Here is a 15,411-nt window from a genome sequence, read left to right as displayed (position 1 = left end):
GGAGGAAGAAAGAAAGAAAGAAAGAAAAATTATTCCTACGAAAGAAAAAGTCTACAGATTCTCTCCCCCATTTGTCCTTTCATCCTGAAAGCAGCTGCGATTTACAGTCGGTCATGAAAATATTCGAACAAACCAGTATAGATTTCATATTTATGTTCTATATTTTAACTAAATGTACAAATGACTAAAGAAATATATTTTAATATCATGAAAAACATCGTTTTTAGACAACCAAAATTTCCAAAAATATTCATTGGTTATACAGAGTGTCTGACATTTTTCTCTTAGAAACATTGTGAACGTATTGTACGTTCAAAAATAAAATTAATAAAAGTACTCTATAACAGACATCATAAAAAGAAATAAAAATAATAACGGAATCAATTTTAGTAGTCAATGTGGGACGCCCGCGAATTTTAAATGTTCGCGATAGGGACGACATTATTAAACCAAAAAATAAAATGAAAAAAGAACCGCAGACAAGTGTTCCAAAAACTAACCACAATGTTACAGAAAAAACAAAACGTGGTGTCACTGTACATTCAAACGAACGTGCAAAAAGTCCTGCGTGCATAGAAAATTACAACGATCGGATAACCAAGAGAAAACCGAATATCATATATTAACGCGATAAACAAAAATAACGGATTTCAGTTTGTCAAAACTTACATTTCTAAAGAAAATTGATGAAACGGTACGACGTTATTTTTCCCGACGAAAACAAATTTCATATTTATGATGATGACTAAGGAATGAAAGAGTAAGAAAAAATATAGAACATAAATATCAAATTCATATCGATATTCAAAATATTTTTCTGACCGATTGTATATTACTCTCCGTACTTCCGATCGTTTTCTAATTTATCAATTCGTTTTATGTTTTATTATCACCACGTTTACGATGGACGAAAACCTCGACAAAAAATATAAAGCAAGAGAAAGAGGGTCGGGGTGGAGGGAGGGGGGGAAGATATTTTTAATGAACAAAGAGGGAAAGTGGCATCGATCATGTTTATGAGAAAGTTGAATTGTTGTCAGTCTGTCGACAAGGATCATTTTGGTCGACTCGTATAGAAACGTTGAAGGAGGATGAGAAAGTGAAGAGGAAAGGGAAAAAAGGAAGAGGAGGAGGAGGAGAAGGAGGAAGAAAAGAAGAAGAAGAAGATGAAGGAGGAAAAGGGGTTTGAAAGTAGCAAAGGGAAGGGTGGCCCTGGCGCCATGGGACCTTTACTCGTCTTCTTCCCTCTTTCTCTTTCCCTCTCTTCTCCCCTTTTCTCTATCCTTCTTTCTCTACGACGAAACATGTTCCAGTCACGTAACGTTAAATTGATCAATTATTTCTCCAATTGTCGTTCAGAGCCGGCAACGTTTGCAGTACGTATCGGTGTTCTCGTTCGATTACCTGTGCCAGACAATGTCGGCTATTTTCTACGTTTCAGATTTGTTCATCCAAATAGAAAAGTTCACATATCCTACTAGAATACATGCAAACGAAGAAACGAAAAAATAATGGAAACCGAAATATTTGTCTTCGTCTAGTGAAACGTTTTATCTAACTTCAATCTTACAGCAACCAATTTTTACTTTCTTGTGTAACAATAAGATCAAACTAACACAAATAATGTCAGATCGATATACTTCAGATTTTTTGTTAATTTTATACAATTGTATAAAAGGATCATTTAAGACTATACATTGTACCACAATAAGTAGGGTTCAAAACTCGATCGTTTCTAAAATATAGAAGGACAAATTTTGTAGTAATATTCTTACGTATCAATTATTTTGTTTTTTAATTTAAATTTTATTTTTATATGTTTTTTTTTTTTTCATTTTTATACGGTATGTTTTATTCACTTTATTCTTATTTCTTCAATTCAACTGTAAACTATTTTTTTTCTATCTTTCTAATGTATTTCATCATAATTTTATGAGAAATGTAATGAAAAATAAAATCAATTTGTATTATAGAAGGGTGTCAAGTTTTTTCTACTTGCACTATTTAATCGTGTTTCTGTGATGCAAAATATTATCTTAAACGACTCTTACAACTGTGTATCAAGTTTTAAAAGTATCTAAATTATACGGATCTGACGATGTTTCTGCCCTAATAAGTCTAACTCTGATGCATCTAAAATATTACTACATACATTAGATAATTTTTTTTCCAAGAGACACATAATCCTATTACAAAAAAAAACCCTCCTCTTGTTATTCCAATACGTCAGAAAAACGCATAAAAGAATCCAAAGGATTTACATGAAGAAAAGAATGAAATCCGGTTCTTATTGATTATGTAAAACATATTCCATATGTTTCCAATATTCGAAAGGCTCCCTACTTATTCATCCTCGTAATCCTTTTCTCCCGTTAATACAAAAAGTGCATTGGACTAAGGCATAAGTTTTTCTTTAACTTTAGTACGAGACACACACACTTTTTTACCATCTAACTATACTTTACTTTCTTACTCTTGAGCTTTTTTTCTTAAACTTTAAGACCAATATATATATACTCTTCTTAGCATCAATCTCTCTCTCTCTCTCTCTCTCTCTCTCTCTCTCTCTCTTTTTCTCTTTCACAGACACTAAACTCAACACTTCTTTGGTTGAATAATATGAACGCTTAGCGATTTCTCGCCGCGGGACACGTTCGTCCTTTTCTCTCGTTTCTGTGGTCTGCTGTGTATTCTACTATACTGTGTTGTGTTATACTGAGCTGTTGCATTGCAGCCTTCTCTCACATCTTGAAGCTTATCCCTCTAGTGTGGTTGGATAGTCGTAAAGCAAAGAGCAAGTAAAAGCAAGTATGTCTGCAAGTTAGCATAAGTGTACGCGTATGGAGAACCAGAGAGAAAGCGTACGCTTGTTGAATTTTTACGATAGTTCTCTCTCTCTCTCTTTCTCTTATCCCACCCTCCCACACCTCCTCCTCCTCCTCCTCCTCTTTCTTCTTATTAGTCTTATCCTCTTTCCTACTATTTATAGCAAGACTCCAAGACAAGAAAATATCTGGCTACTTCTCTCTCTCTCTCTCTCTCTCTCTCTCTCTCTCTCTCTCTCTCTCTCTCTCTTTCTCTCACTCACTCACTCATTTTCTTTCTCTCTAACTTTCTCTGTCTCTTTCTTTCTTCTTCTATTTCATTTTTTCAATCTTTCTTGAAGATGTACCTTGTGCTAAGTACCACTTTCAATGGCTCCGATTATTACAGTCTACGACTAATAACACCAATTGCTATGCAGATCGGTATATTAATTTCATAGTCGAACAAATCTATCGTGGGATTTATCTTCTCAATTATCGTTATTAATGATCGATGATTCGTTCGAAAGTCGAACGAAATAATAGTTCGAAATAAGTAAAGGGAAAGAGCGAGAGTAGATTTTTTTTCTTTTTTCAAAATGATCTACGTAAAGACAATTGTGTAGGATAAGTGTGGGTATTATTGCGATTAATGTTTAAAAATTGAATAACATAATGAAAGATAATTATTTGTTTTTTTTTTTTATTTTATTTACACCACTCAATATATTAAACCGTTCAAAGGTACCGTAGGCTCTTGCCACGTTTGAATAAGTATTTTTATTTTTTTCAATATTAAATTAATAAACAACAAAATAAACTATTTTATATATATATAGAGTAGTAATAAATTTCTTCAGATTTTTTTAAATAACAATGACATTGAAAAAATCGCCTATCGTTAAAAAAAAAGAATCAATATCTTTGATTAACTATTAAAAATATGAATTTTTAAGACAGCCACAATAATACCCACATTAACCTTAATTCATTCTCTTTAATCTCATCATATAGTTTTTGATCAATAAAAAAAGATAAAAAGTTAAACAAAGAAAAAAGAAAAAACACATGCAATCGATCAAATAAACGAGAGCATTGTTCCATCCAGCTGATTTGGACAGATGATTGAAACAATCGTTGGATACAAAAGAAGAAAGAAAATTCATATAGTTAAAAGCACGAAATCTACCAATAAATAAATGTAAGCTCGATCGATCCCGTATTTTATGAGAACAAAAATATTGCTGGTATTTCTCCGAATGGTACAAATAAATAATGAAAAAAAAAAAAAATAAAAAAAGGAAAGAAAGAAAGGCAGAAAAAAAGAAAAAGAGAGAGTGAGGAGAGAGAGAGAGAGAGAGAGAGAGAGAGAGAGAGAGAATGAAAATGCGAAAAATAATCGAACTTTCAAACATATTTTGTTTGTTTTCTCAAAAATATAACTTCTGGCCACGGTATATCAGATTAATTTCACTAGCTAGCAGCAGCTAGCCACCCAATACTGCAGAGCAGTTTAGTTACATGGGGAAGAGGCCAATGGTGTATCTTGATTTACGTCGAGCACGATAGCAGCAATGGTATTCGACGATCGACTTTCAAACGAATTCGTTTGAGAAAAAAGTGGCCAGACGAGAGATAACTGTTTCCACCAACGAATTCATCTCCCTTGCACATGCACATGCACATTTACAACCACCCACTTAACCAACCACCTTCCTTTTCACCACCCCCTCCCTCTTTTATTCTTTTCTTTTAAATTTTTTTTTCAGTTGATTAAAACATTCTCGTGTTCAAAAAAAAAAAAAAAAAGAAAAAAAAAAAGAGAAAACAACAAAAAAAGAAATCTTACTCTTTTGCACTTTGTAAACGTTAAATTAAACGTCAGTTCTGATCGGACGTTGAAGTAAGTCATTTACATTGGTTCTAATTGGCATACGTTCTTTATCAAATTCTGTGCTCAAAAATCGCAATAAGTCGATTCCATTCAATATTCTTATTTATATGAATACGTTTCATATATATATATATATATGGTATATTTTTGTGTGTGTGTATGAAACGCAGAGATATTATTAGTTATAAAGGGCTCCGTTGTTAATGACTGGGGGCCAGCTAATGTAAGTAAGAAAACTTTGGCGTTACTCCTTATCGAAATTCTTTATTATCGAAACTCGACCGCAATCGATACTCAAAGCTAAACAAAGTATTGCTTTTATAGAGATTTAAGAATATTAAAAAAACTACGATAATTATGATCAAACAGTCATCTAATTAAATCGAAATAATACACATTTCAAATTTACAAAATCGAACGTACGATTTTGTCATTAGTTTTTATACGAAAATCAAAAGGAAATGAAAAAAATTGTTTGGCGCCGTGAATGAGATGAACTTCGAAATCGCGGGAATACAAAATTCTATGAAATTGAAATGATTTCTTTTTTCAATCCGCCCCGTATCTAAATATTTTTCCAATTTATTTTCAAGATGAAAAATAACGATTCAAAGATGACCATTAGATGGGAATTTGATAAAACTCGTCATTTTTTTTTTTTTTTACAGATTTTTCCAATTTATTTTCAAGATGAAAAATAACGATTCAAAGATGACCATTAGATGGGAATTTGATAAAACTCGTCATTTTTTTTTTTTTTTACAGATTTTTCCAATTTATTTTCAAGATGGAAATAACGATACGAAGATGATGACGATACGAATAAACACGACTCGTTAAAGTTTCAGAGATGAAACGTTTAATTTTCCTCAGTTATCGTAGCGTTAAAAGTTCGCGGATTTCTCTAGGATATAGAAAAATCCTTGGGAAAAGGAAAAAAAAGGAAAAAAAACACCACAACGATCCAGGTTATCTATCGCTAAATCATTGAGGTTATAGCACAATACCTTCCTTTTTTTACAGAATACGTCAAGAAAAAGAAAAAAAAACTTACAAAGCATCCTCTTGTTCGCATTCTTCTTTCATGAAAGAAGAAGAAGAGGAAGAAGTGGAGATGAGTTCGGAAAAACGTTTCGAATAGCGAAGCTGCCGAGCTAACATTTTGTGCGCGTTATTCAGCGCTTTTGCGTCACTCAAAAGGAAGGGAAGGTCGATTGGAAGAAAACGAGAAGGAAAAAATTGAATTAGAAAAAAATATAAAAAATTATAGAAAAGAAAATTTGAACAAAGAGGATTAAGGTGTAACTGAATGAGAGAGAGAGAGAGAGAGAGAGAGAGAGAGAGAGAGGATTAATAACTTTGGCACTCGAAAAGAATTCGAGTGACTCTTAAAGGTACTCGACGAGTAAACACACATATATACATAGAGATCGAGCATTTCCTAACAATCAATGGAATCCGATTACAGTTATCATGATTGCGAATAAGTTAATATGAAATCCTTTTTCTCTCTCTCTCTCTCTCTCTCTCTTTTTTTTTTTTTTATTAACCCTCTTTTTCTTCTCATTTTGTCACGATACGTGACTTCAGGTTGCGTGTATATTGTGCTTGTAAAAAGTTACATGTTGATACATCTAGATACGCTAGGTTTTCTCGTAATAGGATACCCAAGCATTGCATGCTACCTGTCGTTCGAGACTACATTTTTACGAAGAAAAAATATAGAAGAAGGAGATGAGAAAATAGGCGAACGTAGAGAAAACTGCATTTCAATGAACATAGGCGAAGAAACGTTTTTTCTACGGCAAAGAAATTTCATTGTCAATTTTTATAATACATTACATTGAAATATTGTAAATATTACTTTTTCGATACTATCAATTTATTTAAAGCCCGCATTCTCGCAACTTTTAACAACAATTTATTCTATCTGGCCTCTCGCTCTTCGATGATAAAAAAATAAAAATAAAAAATAAAACATATTCATAATTCATGTGAAACTTTCTATCCAATTTTTTCCTACCCTTTCTGAATAAAAATATGAAAAGAATAAAACAAAATACAAATGTTGAATTCTACGCATTGTTTCATTACATATTTGTTAAATAAATATTTCCTTCCGATCGTTATCGATATATTTGTATCTACACTCTTGATGCATTCTGCTCTCTTCCTCTTCCTCTTCTTCTACCACCACTACCAACCACCCTTCTCCAACCCTTTAAAAATATTCTACAAATTTTGTTATCAACAATTTTACGAATAAATATTTCCCCTTCGAGAGTTAAATGAAATCTCATCGATTTATTTACATCCTTTCGTACGAATTGGAGAGTGCGAGTGTGAGTTTCAGTTTGAGAAGATAAAACGACCGAGTAAAGTGGAAAGAGAGGAGTAGTCAAGAATACGAAGAAGAAGAAGAAGGAGAAGCAGGAGGAGAAGAAGGGAGAGGAAGAGAAGGAGGAAAAAAAGAGGGAGATTGTGGGTCACTCGAAGGCGCGTTCCACTTTCTCCTTTCTTCGGTTTTTCGTCAGAGGTCCATGACCTCTCGATTGAAGACCAGTCGTCTTCTTGAATCGACCCTGCTTTATTACCTCACAGGAAGTTGTAAACCTGCTTTCATCGCAGTGTCCATTCAATCAAACGATCTTCGACAAATTACACAAATTACATCGGCCCGTGACCAACTTTCGATCGTTACGGTGTTACTATTACTATCCAACCATCATCTTCCGATAAATAAACCGAACGAAAATCTTAACTTAAAAGAAAACTTACGAATAACGTTCGCACGAAATGATCCAAATTCTACAAGAAAATTATTTGTAATCATTAAATTTTAACATTAGAAATTAAAAAAAAAAAATTATCAAATACTACTCATTCGATTCAATTCAAACAAATCCAATGTAAAATAAAATATCTATAAATGAAAAAAAAAAAACAAAAAAAAAAAAGAAAAAGGTAAACATCGTCTCGCGTTTTTTAAAATCACTGAGAGACCGTTAATACGAGTTAATCCTAAAAAATTGTTTGGTTAATCTCTCTCCCTCTCTCTCTCTCGTTCTCGATAAAAGAAAGAGAGACAGAGAGAAAAAGAAAAAGGAAGAAAAAAAACGGAGAAAGGAGAGAAAATAACGTAGCAACCGGATTTAACACGCAACACGGTGGGTTGAAGGAAGGAAGGATAGAACGAAAGAGAACGGGGAGAAATAGGGATGATCCGAATGAAATAAATGATAGAAATGCGAATGAGAGCCTCTGCGGACCATTAGGAAGGCAGAAACACTCGCGAACTATACACACGCTAATCGATTTTCGCGATCGGAACGCGGGACCGAGAGAAACGAAGCTTTACGAGGGATTACTACGATTATCCGAATAATTACCTCGGCAGTTTTGGGGATCGCCAACGGAGGAGATAGACAACGAAAGGGAGGGTGTACGGGTGTGGGAGTTGGGCTTGGAATGGTGGCAAGTTGGGTAGGGGTTGGTTGTAGGTACGAGAACGAGGGAGGCAAATAAAGCTGGCCTCGGTCGTATAGGCGCCACTACTCCCACCAATTCCATCTGTGTATTTAGTTCCACCATTTGTCATTGACCGTATAATCGAGATCAGCTCCCAAAGTACCCCCTACCCCTTCCCCTTCCCCTCTTTCCCTCTCTCAATCCTAACGCTAAGTCTAAACAAATTCTAAACATATTGTCAAATTTTACGAACGAATTTTCACGATACAATTTATCTAGGGCTCGGTGTGAGATATTATACTGCGGTTTAATCATATTAACGTTTAATTTATGAAACTTTATGTTCGATAACAAATATCATATTTTGAGAAAACCTTAACATCGATATTATGCGAAAAGTTGAAAATAAATGAAAAATTATAAAACGAATTAATAAATTGAAAATACCGACTATTATATATTATATTCTATTATATCTATATATACTATCTCTTCTCTCTCTCCCTATTTTTTACAAGATTAGATAAGGTAGTGAAAGAACATACCATTGGAACGTAAACAAGTGTTATTACACAATAGTGAAAAAAAGAAAGAAAAAAAAAGAAACAAAACATCATAAAATTATTTTCTTCCCTTATTTTATCCTCTTACAATAAAAGATAAACATTGAGATAAAAATAAAATGGGATAATAAAAAGTGTTATCCGTATTGACACGTGTGTGCACGCGTTAATTATCGATAAGATTAAAGATATAAACGATTGCATCCTTCAACGATGTTATCATCCCGGTGTAAAGGTAATAGAATATATCAACAACAAAAAAAAAAGAAAAAGAAAAAGAAAAAGAAAGAAAGAAAGAAAGAAAAATAAATGCGTCATGAAAAATATCAGACAAAAAGATAGAGGGATTAGGATTAAGTGCAGGTGTCGAAGTAAGAAAATATTTCAAACTCAACATAAACGATAAGAATCTCTTCTTCCAGATGCAATTTTCTTATCGGGGTTAGATAAGGGACGGGTCTTATTCGCGAGTACTACGTCCTGCTAACATAAGCTGAAGGAGGAAAGCCAGCCTTCCTCCACAACTTCCAGGAACCCTTTGATGCTTATCGCTTTCCAAGATTGTTCAGAAGGGGGTGGCACGGTCGAAGGAACACGGCGCACGCCATAACACTCTATGGATGTTTGGGGGGGGGGTGAGCAAGAAGGGACATATATAAGGTAGAAAAAGGAGGAAGTAAAAAGGGCAATAAAAACGGATGACTCACCAAGTGTTTTGCAGCTTGCGCCGCGGAGGGAATCGCCAGCTAGCTGAATGATAGCCATAAGAAGATCGCCAAGCATTAAGCAAGCGACATGATGAGTCTGGCATCGCCAGTGCAAAACGTGATGAGACGCTGGTAACAGCCAACCAGCAGCCAGGGTTGCTGCCAAGAACACTGCGCTGATGATAAAGCCCACGGGATATAGCGTTAACCTGATGTCTGTTGCTTGCACGTGTGGCCTGAAAACAATGCACACGCATATTCTCTATATAGTATACATACGTTCAATTAGGTAAACTTTCCCCATCCTTGCACACCCTTTTCAAACTGATCATCATTCAATCAAAATGTATAAATAATATTAGATTGAAAAAATAAAATTGATTAGAGTGTTATAACAAGGTTTGTTTCACTTAACGCGTTTGGTAATAAAGAAAACAAATATTTCATTCTTGAATTTTTGCCTAACCGAAGACAAATTATCCTCCTGACTACTTTCTTTCGTTGAGCTTTTTCTAACGGCTTCTAGTTTAATTAAACTGGAAGTAACTTTATCTCTCGGTATCAGCGACCGATCGATTGGCCGCGTGCCAGTATGGCATGCCAGCGAGTTATTCCATCGATCTTTTATGCTGAGGGATCGCTTTCTCTCTCACTCATTCCCTCCCACACATACATGTACACGTACGTACGTACGTTCACTCTTTATCCATCTATCTCTTTTGCACGCTTGCAAGTTTCTCGTTCCATCGAAACGTATACGAATAATGCACCGTAATACTTCATCGCGTTTCGTCCAACGCATGCCTGATTAAATTTCGCCCTTCGCCCTTTTGCCCTTTGCCCTCTTTATCCTCCTCCTCCTCCCCTCCCTCCTACTATCATTCTCCCCACCAATCCTACCTATGATTCTTCATGGTACATTCTCATCCCCCTCGAGAAAGAGAAATCAAAAAGTAATACAACCTTTTGGACCTTACTCGTCTTCCTGACCTCGAATTATCGATAAAAATATTTACCAATGATATTACCATATTTTTCATCCTAAGTAATTCTTCGAGTTCATTTGAAATAAGAAAATTAACTGCGTTTATATAAGATTTAGATTGAAATAATTATCCTTAGAAATGTAAAAAAAAAAAAGTACTGGATGAATTCTTTCGGAAAAATATAATTATACTCGTTCGTATGAATCATTCTTCAAGTGCGGTCATCATTCGAACGTCTTCTCGCATAGCGAAAGATAAACATTCATTTTTCTATAATATTTTATTATATGATTATTATGAAGTTATGTATAGATATATATATTCATAGCTTCTTTGTTCGAGAATAATATCTATGATTAATTAAGAAATAAATTAGTTTGCATAATAACAATTTCGAAGGAAATAATATTGAAATTATATTGTAAAAAACTAGACACAGCAAAAAGAAAACATAAACAGGCAGACACATAGGGCATACATACACACACACATCAACAAAAAGAGAAAGTCAGGAAAGAGGTTGAGAGAGGAGAAAACGTTTTGAAAAGATTCTTCGATAATTTGGCCATAAAAACGTGTCGGAGAACGTAGCATAGAAGAAGAGTCTTTAAATTTCCATTTATTATCTGGGAAAAGGACGATATAGGTATCTGAAGCGATAAAGAAAAAAAGAAAGGGGGAAAAAAAAAAGAAAAAAGGTAAATGTAAAGCAGGGGCGGAACTACAATACCGTAAGATCCCGCCACGAGGGGCGGGACGGGTGACCGATAACTTATGCATTCATTATTTTCCTAATTTTAATCAAATTATCCCTAATTTAAATTAGATTAAAAGCACCCTGACAAATAAAAACAAGATTTATTGAATTTACAAAATTCTCCTTTCTAAAAAGAATTTACAAAAGAATTTGAATCTTTAAAAAATTGTTTATTTTAAAGCATTAAATATCANTTTTAAAGCATTAAATATCAATATTAATATTCTTTATATATTACAATATAAGTTTTTTGTAATATAAGAATTGTTACGATTTTCCCCTCTAAAAAGTATAAAAATATAGCTGAATCTTATAAAAATATCGACAGAGAAAATAGTTTATTTTAAAGCATTAAATATCAATATTAATATATTCTTTATATAATATAATATAAATTGGTTTTCTTTTCCTAAAATCTCAAAAGTATATTTTGCGGGGTGGTCGAATTATTTGTATTTCCGCTACTGATGTATAAAGAAATATAAAAAAAAAAAAGAAAAAAGAAATATAGAAAGAAAGAAAGTCTGGACCACGGAATTTCCAACATGGGGATAATATTTATGCGGATTGGAGGTTTCGCGTTACTTCAGAATGACGGTGTGCTGCAAGCACAGCATCTGCGCGTTTCGCGATCGCAAATAAGGGTATAACGTATGCATGCTTTTTCAAAGAGACTACTCGTTCAAAGGGGAAACGGAAATCGATCGATAATCGAACCTCTTCGCGTACATATCAACGAGGTATTTCCACTCTTCATCTTTTTCTCTTTTTCTCTCTCTTTCTCTCTCTCTCTTTTTTCCAACTATTCGATGGTAGTAAACAAAATGAGCATACTCGCCATATATATCATTTTCTCAAGTTACTCTTGTTTATCACCTTTTTACCTCAATTAAACGTACCGATATATGTTTAATTAATTGCTATGAACACGTTCGAAAAATTCATTAACTTTGATCAACCTTTTTTTTTCGTTTCATTTTCTCACCTTTCATCTCGTTTCTCTCTTTCTCTCTCTCTCTCTCTCTCTCTCTCTCTCTCTCTCTCTCTCTCTCTCTCTCTGCTTTTTTTTTCTTTTTTTTTTTCAATATTATTTTAAAATATAATAAATAAATTATCTCACACCGAAGAGGAATGGAAACTAATTACGTCGACTGCACTTTTAAAACTACGTGGTGTATACGATTATCTCACTCACTCGGTTACACATCCTCTCTAGTTACGTCATTTTCTTTTTTCTATTCTCTTAAAGGAAAAGTCTACAGTTCGCACGTTCCAGATGATAATATGATATTTACAGGAAATGTTCCGGTTGTTGATAAAATCTTAAAAGAAAGAGAAAGAGAGAGACAGACAGAGAGAGAGAGAGAGAGAGAGAGAGAGAGAGAGAGAGAGGGAAAGAGATTGTCTGTAATTAATATTATTGTCCTACTTGGAGAACACGATTCGACCGATCGAATTCACGTTTTATAATCAATCATTCGATCTAGAAATGCTTTGGAAAGTATATAAATGAAATCCTACGGGAGATCAATAAATCGAATAAAAAATACATCCACGACTCGCCAACAATTCTTTGCAATTAAGCCGACAGTATTTTCAATGAAATGATATTTCGTGTATTTTTGCATGACGCGTTGTGTCTGAATAAATAACGGAGTGAAAGAAAATATCTTTTCTCTTTCTTTCTTTCTYTCTCTCTCTCTCTCTCTCTCTCTCTCTCTCTCTCTCTCTCTCTCTCTCTCTCTCTCTTGCAAAGTTCTGTAAAACAGTTAGTGGGGATTTAGTCATGCAACGTTTCACTCTTCGTTTCGTTCGTTCATTTTGTTCGTTCGTTCATTCGTTCTTTCGTACATTCGTTCGTCGTGTTCGGTGTCGAAGATGTTTCACGCATCATCGACGACAATGTCAGGTTCTATAATTTTCTATCTTAACTTATAGTCGTCATGGTGAATCTTATTAATTTCACCATGGATAGATATTGTTATTTAAAAAAAAATTTCTTAAATTATACTAATACTCTTAAAGGTTTTTAGAATATCAATCTTCTAGATATTCTATATTTCTAGAATTATATATATTGGGGGCGGGGAGGGGGCCTGCATTCCATGCCAAATTTACCTACCGAATGAATTTGCATTTGCGATTTCACTGAAAATTTTATATGTTATTGAGCTCGGCGAAAGATGTATTCATGATATTTTTTATTTTTTTTAAATTATTATTTTTTTGTTTTCAAATTTTTACGACCACTCTGTTTCGAGAGAGGAATTTTTTTCTTTTTTTTTTTTTTTTTAAATAGTATATATTATATAAAATTTTCAACGGAATCGCAGATGCAAATTCATTTGACAGAAAAATTTGCCATAGAATATCCTACGCGTAATTTATTTTGTTATTTACAATTTGAATTTAAAATAAAAATAATTATTGAAATATGATGCAAAAGCCTAAAAGACCTATGGTGCCGATGTAAAGTTAATATCCATGAAGAAAGATGGCTGACTATACAGTTATATTACAGGAAAAGGAAGATTGCGTTGAGTCTACACCAATAGAAATTCAAGATTTCTTTCTAACGGGCAAACGATTAGTCAACTCTTTGGTATTTTACAAGGAATGGTCGAACCTTTCGCATTAGCTAAAAAGAGAGTAATAAGAATAAAAAAGACTCGTTAAAAAAAAAAATAAAAAAATAAAAAATAATAAAACACGAGAAAGGGAGGAGAGAGAAAGAAAGGTAAAAATAAAACAAAATGATGAAAGTAAGGAAGAAGGTAAGCACTCTCACCTTTGAGGTGCGTGTTCGGAACAGGCAAAGACCTTGACCGCCTGGTTGAGTTCCTTGATCCTCTCGACGCAAAACTGGCCGCTCGGTAAAATAACACCGTCTACTTTCATGCTACCGTCAGGCTGCAATACGGCATCTTTTACATCGGCCAAGATCGTGTATTTGTCTCCTCGAGGACAAGCCGGAAATCCTGATACTATATCCACCATTGCTGACGACTCTCCCAATAACGGTGCTGTGTCTTCCGACTCGTTTACAAAGCTGCATGATTCTCTATAAAAATAACAATTGATATATATATATATATATTTTTGTTTTGTTTAATTGATATTTATGTGTATATTTTTATATATATTAATCATGAGATACCCTATGTTATTTAAAAATTAATATAAGCTTATACGTTAATTCAATTTTTGTTTTTTTCGATAGACGATATTTAACAAAATTATTTTACATTCGAATTTAGAAATGTTACAAAAAAGTGTTATCCTGATACAGGCAATAAAAACAATTAAAATCAACGGAATTTCGTAGTAGGAATACAAACTTCGAATCTAATTGCAAGTATAATGAGTTTTAATTACTTTCAACTTCCGTTGAAATAGAATCGTTTTTCTGTAAACTAACAAACCTTTTTCGATAGAATTCGATTGGAGGAACGTAACGATTTCGTAAACGTAATAACAACGTGTGTGTTACGAAAATAGATATCGAAATGTATCTTGATAATAATCAAAGTAAAAAAAAAAAATCGAAGAAGAAGAAGAGAAAAAATGAGAGGGGAGAAATTATTTACATTCCTTTTCTCCGCCAAGTTTTACTTTAAAGACGTTCCATGAGAACGGAACAAAAGAAATGTAAACAATGTGCTCGTGAAGGTGTTACGACATGTTCCACGTAGCTTGACACGAGAAAGAAAATAATAATTATTTACTGTCTTTCGAAATATCTAAGCAAAGAAAATAATACGAATCGACGAAAAACAGAATAAACAGTGAAAATATAAATGTTGTTTTGTCGGTCTTTTACAAGCGATCTGCTTCGTTTGATAAAAGTGAATATAAACATTGAAATTTACTTTATAGATAGATGTAATTTATCTTTTATATATCTATACTATTTAAATATATAATATATATTATCAAAATATTCGTTGGACCTCAAAATATATTTTTCCTATTTTTTTTGAAATCAAATCTATATACCAGGGGCGGAACTACAAGACCCTGTAACGCGGGGAGTGGAACCAAATTTTTACATTTATAATTTTGTTATTTTATTTAAATTATCCTTAATTTAAATTAGATTAAAAACAAACGTTTATTGAATTTGTAGAATTCGCTTTTCTAAAAAGCATTTAAAAAATAATTTCAATCTTATAAGAATATCGAAAGAAAAATTGTACATTTAAAAACATTAAATACCAATGTTAATATTCTTT

At 33.2% G+C, this 15,411-nt stretch overlaps 1 protein-coding gene across 1 annotated transcript in view; it reads right to left on the bottom strand.

Annotated features, from left to right (window-relative positions):
* Nucleotides 1-9,436: 9,436 nt before the first annotated feature.
* The window catches only part of LOC106784620 (probable G-protein coupled receptor Mth-like 1), a gene marked incomplete at its 3' end in the record, with an annotated part of 7,004 nt that continues 1,029 nt past the window's right edge, over nt 9,437-15,411 (bottom strand). Inside the window, exons 2-3 of the mRNA XM_014744369.1 lie at nt 13,968-14,240; nt 9,437-9,672 (exon numbers count right to left, since the gene is read on the bottom strand). Coding sequence (XP_014599855.1) covers nt 9,437-9,672; nt 13,968-14,240 — 509 coding nt within the window. The remainder of the gene's footprint in view (nt 9,673-13,967; nt 14,241-15,411) is intronic.

Source organism: Polistes canadensis, unplaced genomic scaffold, assembly GCF_001313835.1.
Source record: "Polistes canadensis isolate GaletaPanama2010 unplaced genomic scaffold, ASM131383v1 scaffold_38, whole genome shotgun sequence".
In the NCBI taxonomy this organism is placed as follows: domain Eukaryota; kingdom Metazoa; phylum Arthropoda; class Insecta; order Hymenoptera; family Vespidae; genus Polistes; species Polistes canadensis.
Note: the sequence above shows the minus strand (reverse complement) of the source record. Positions and strands in the feature narration are given on the sequence as shown.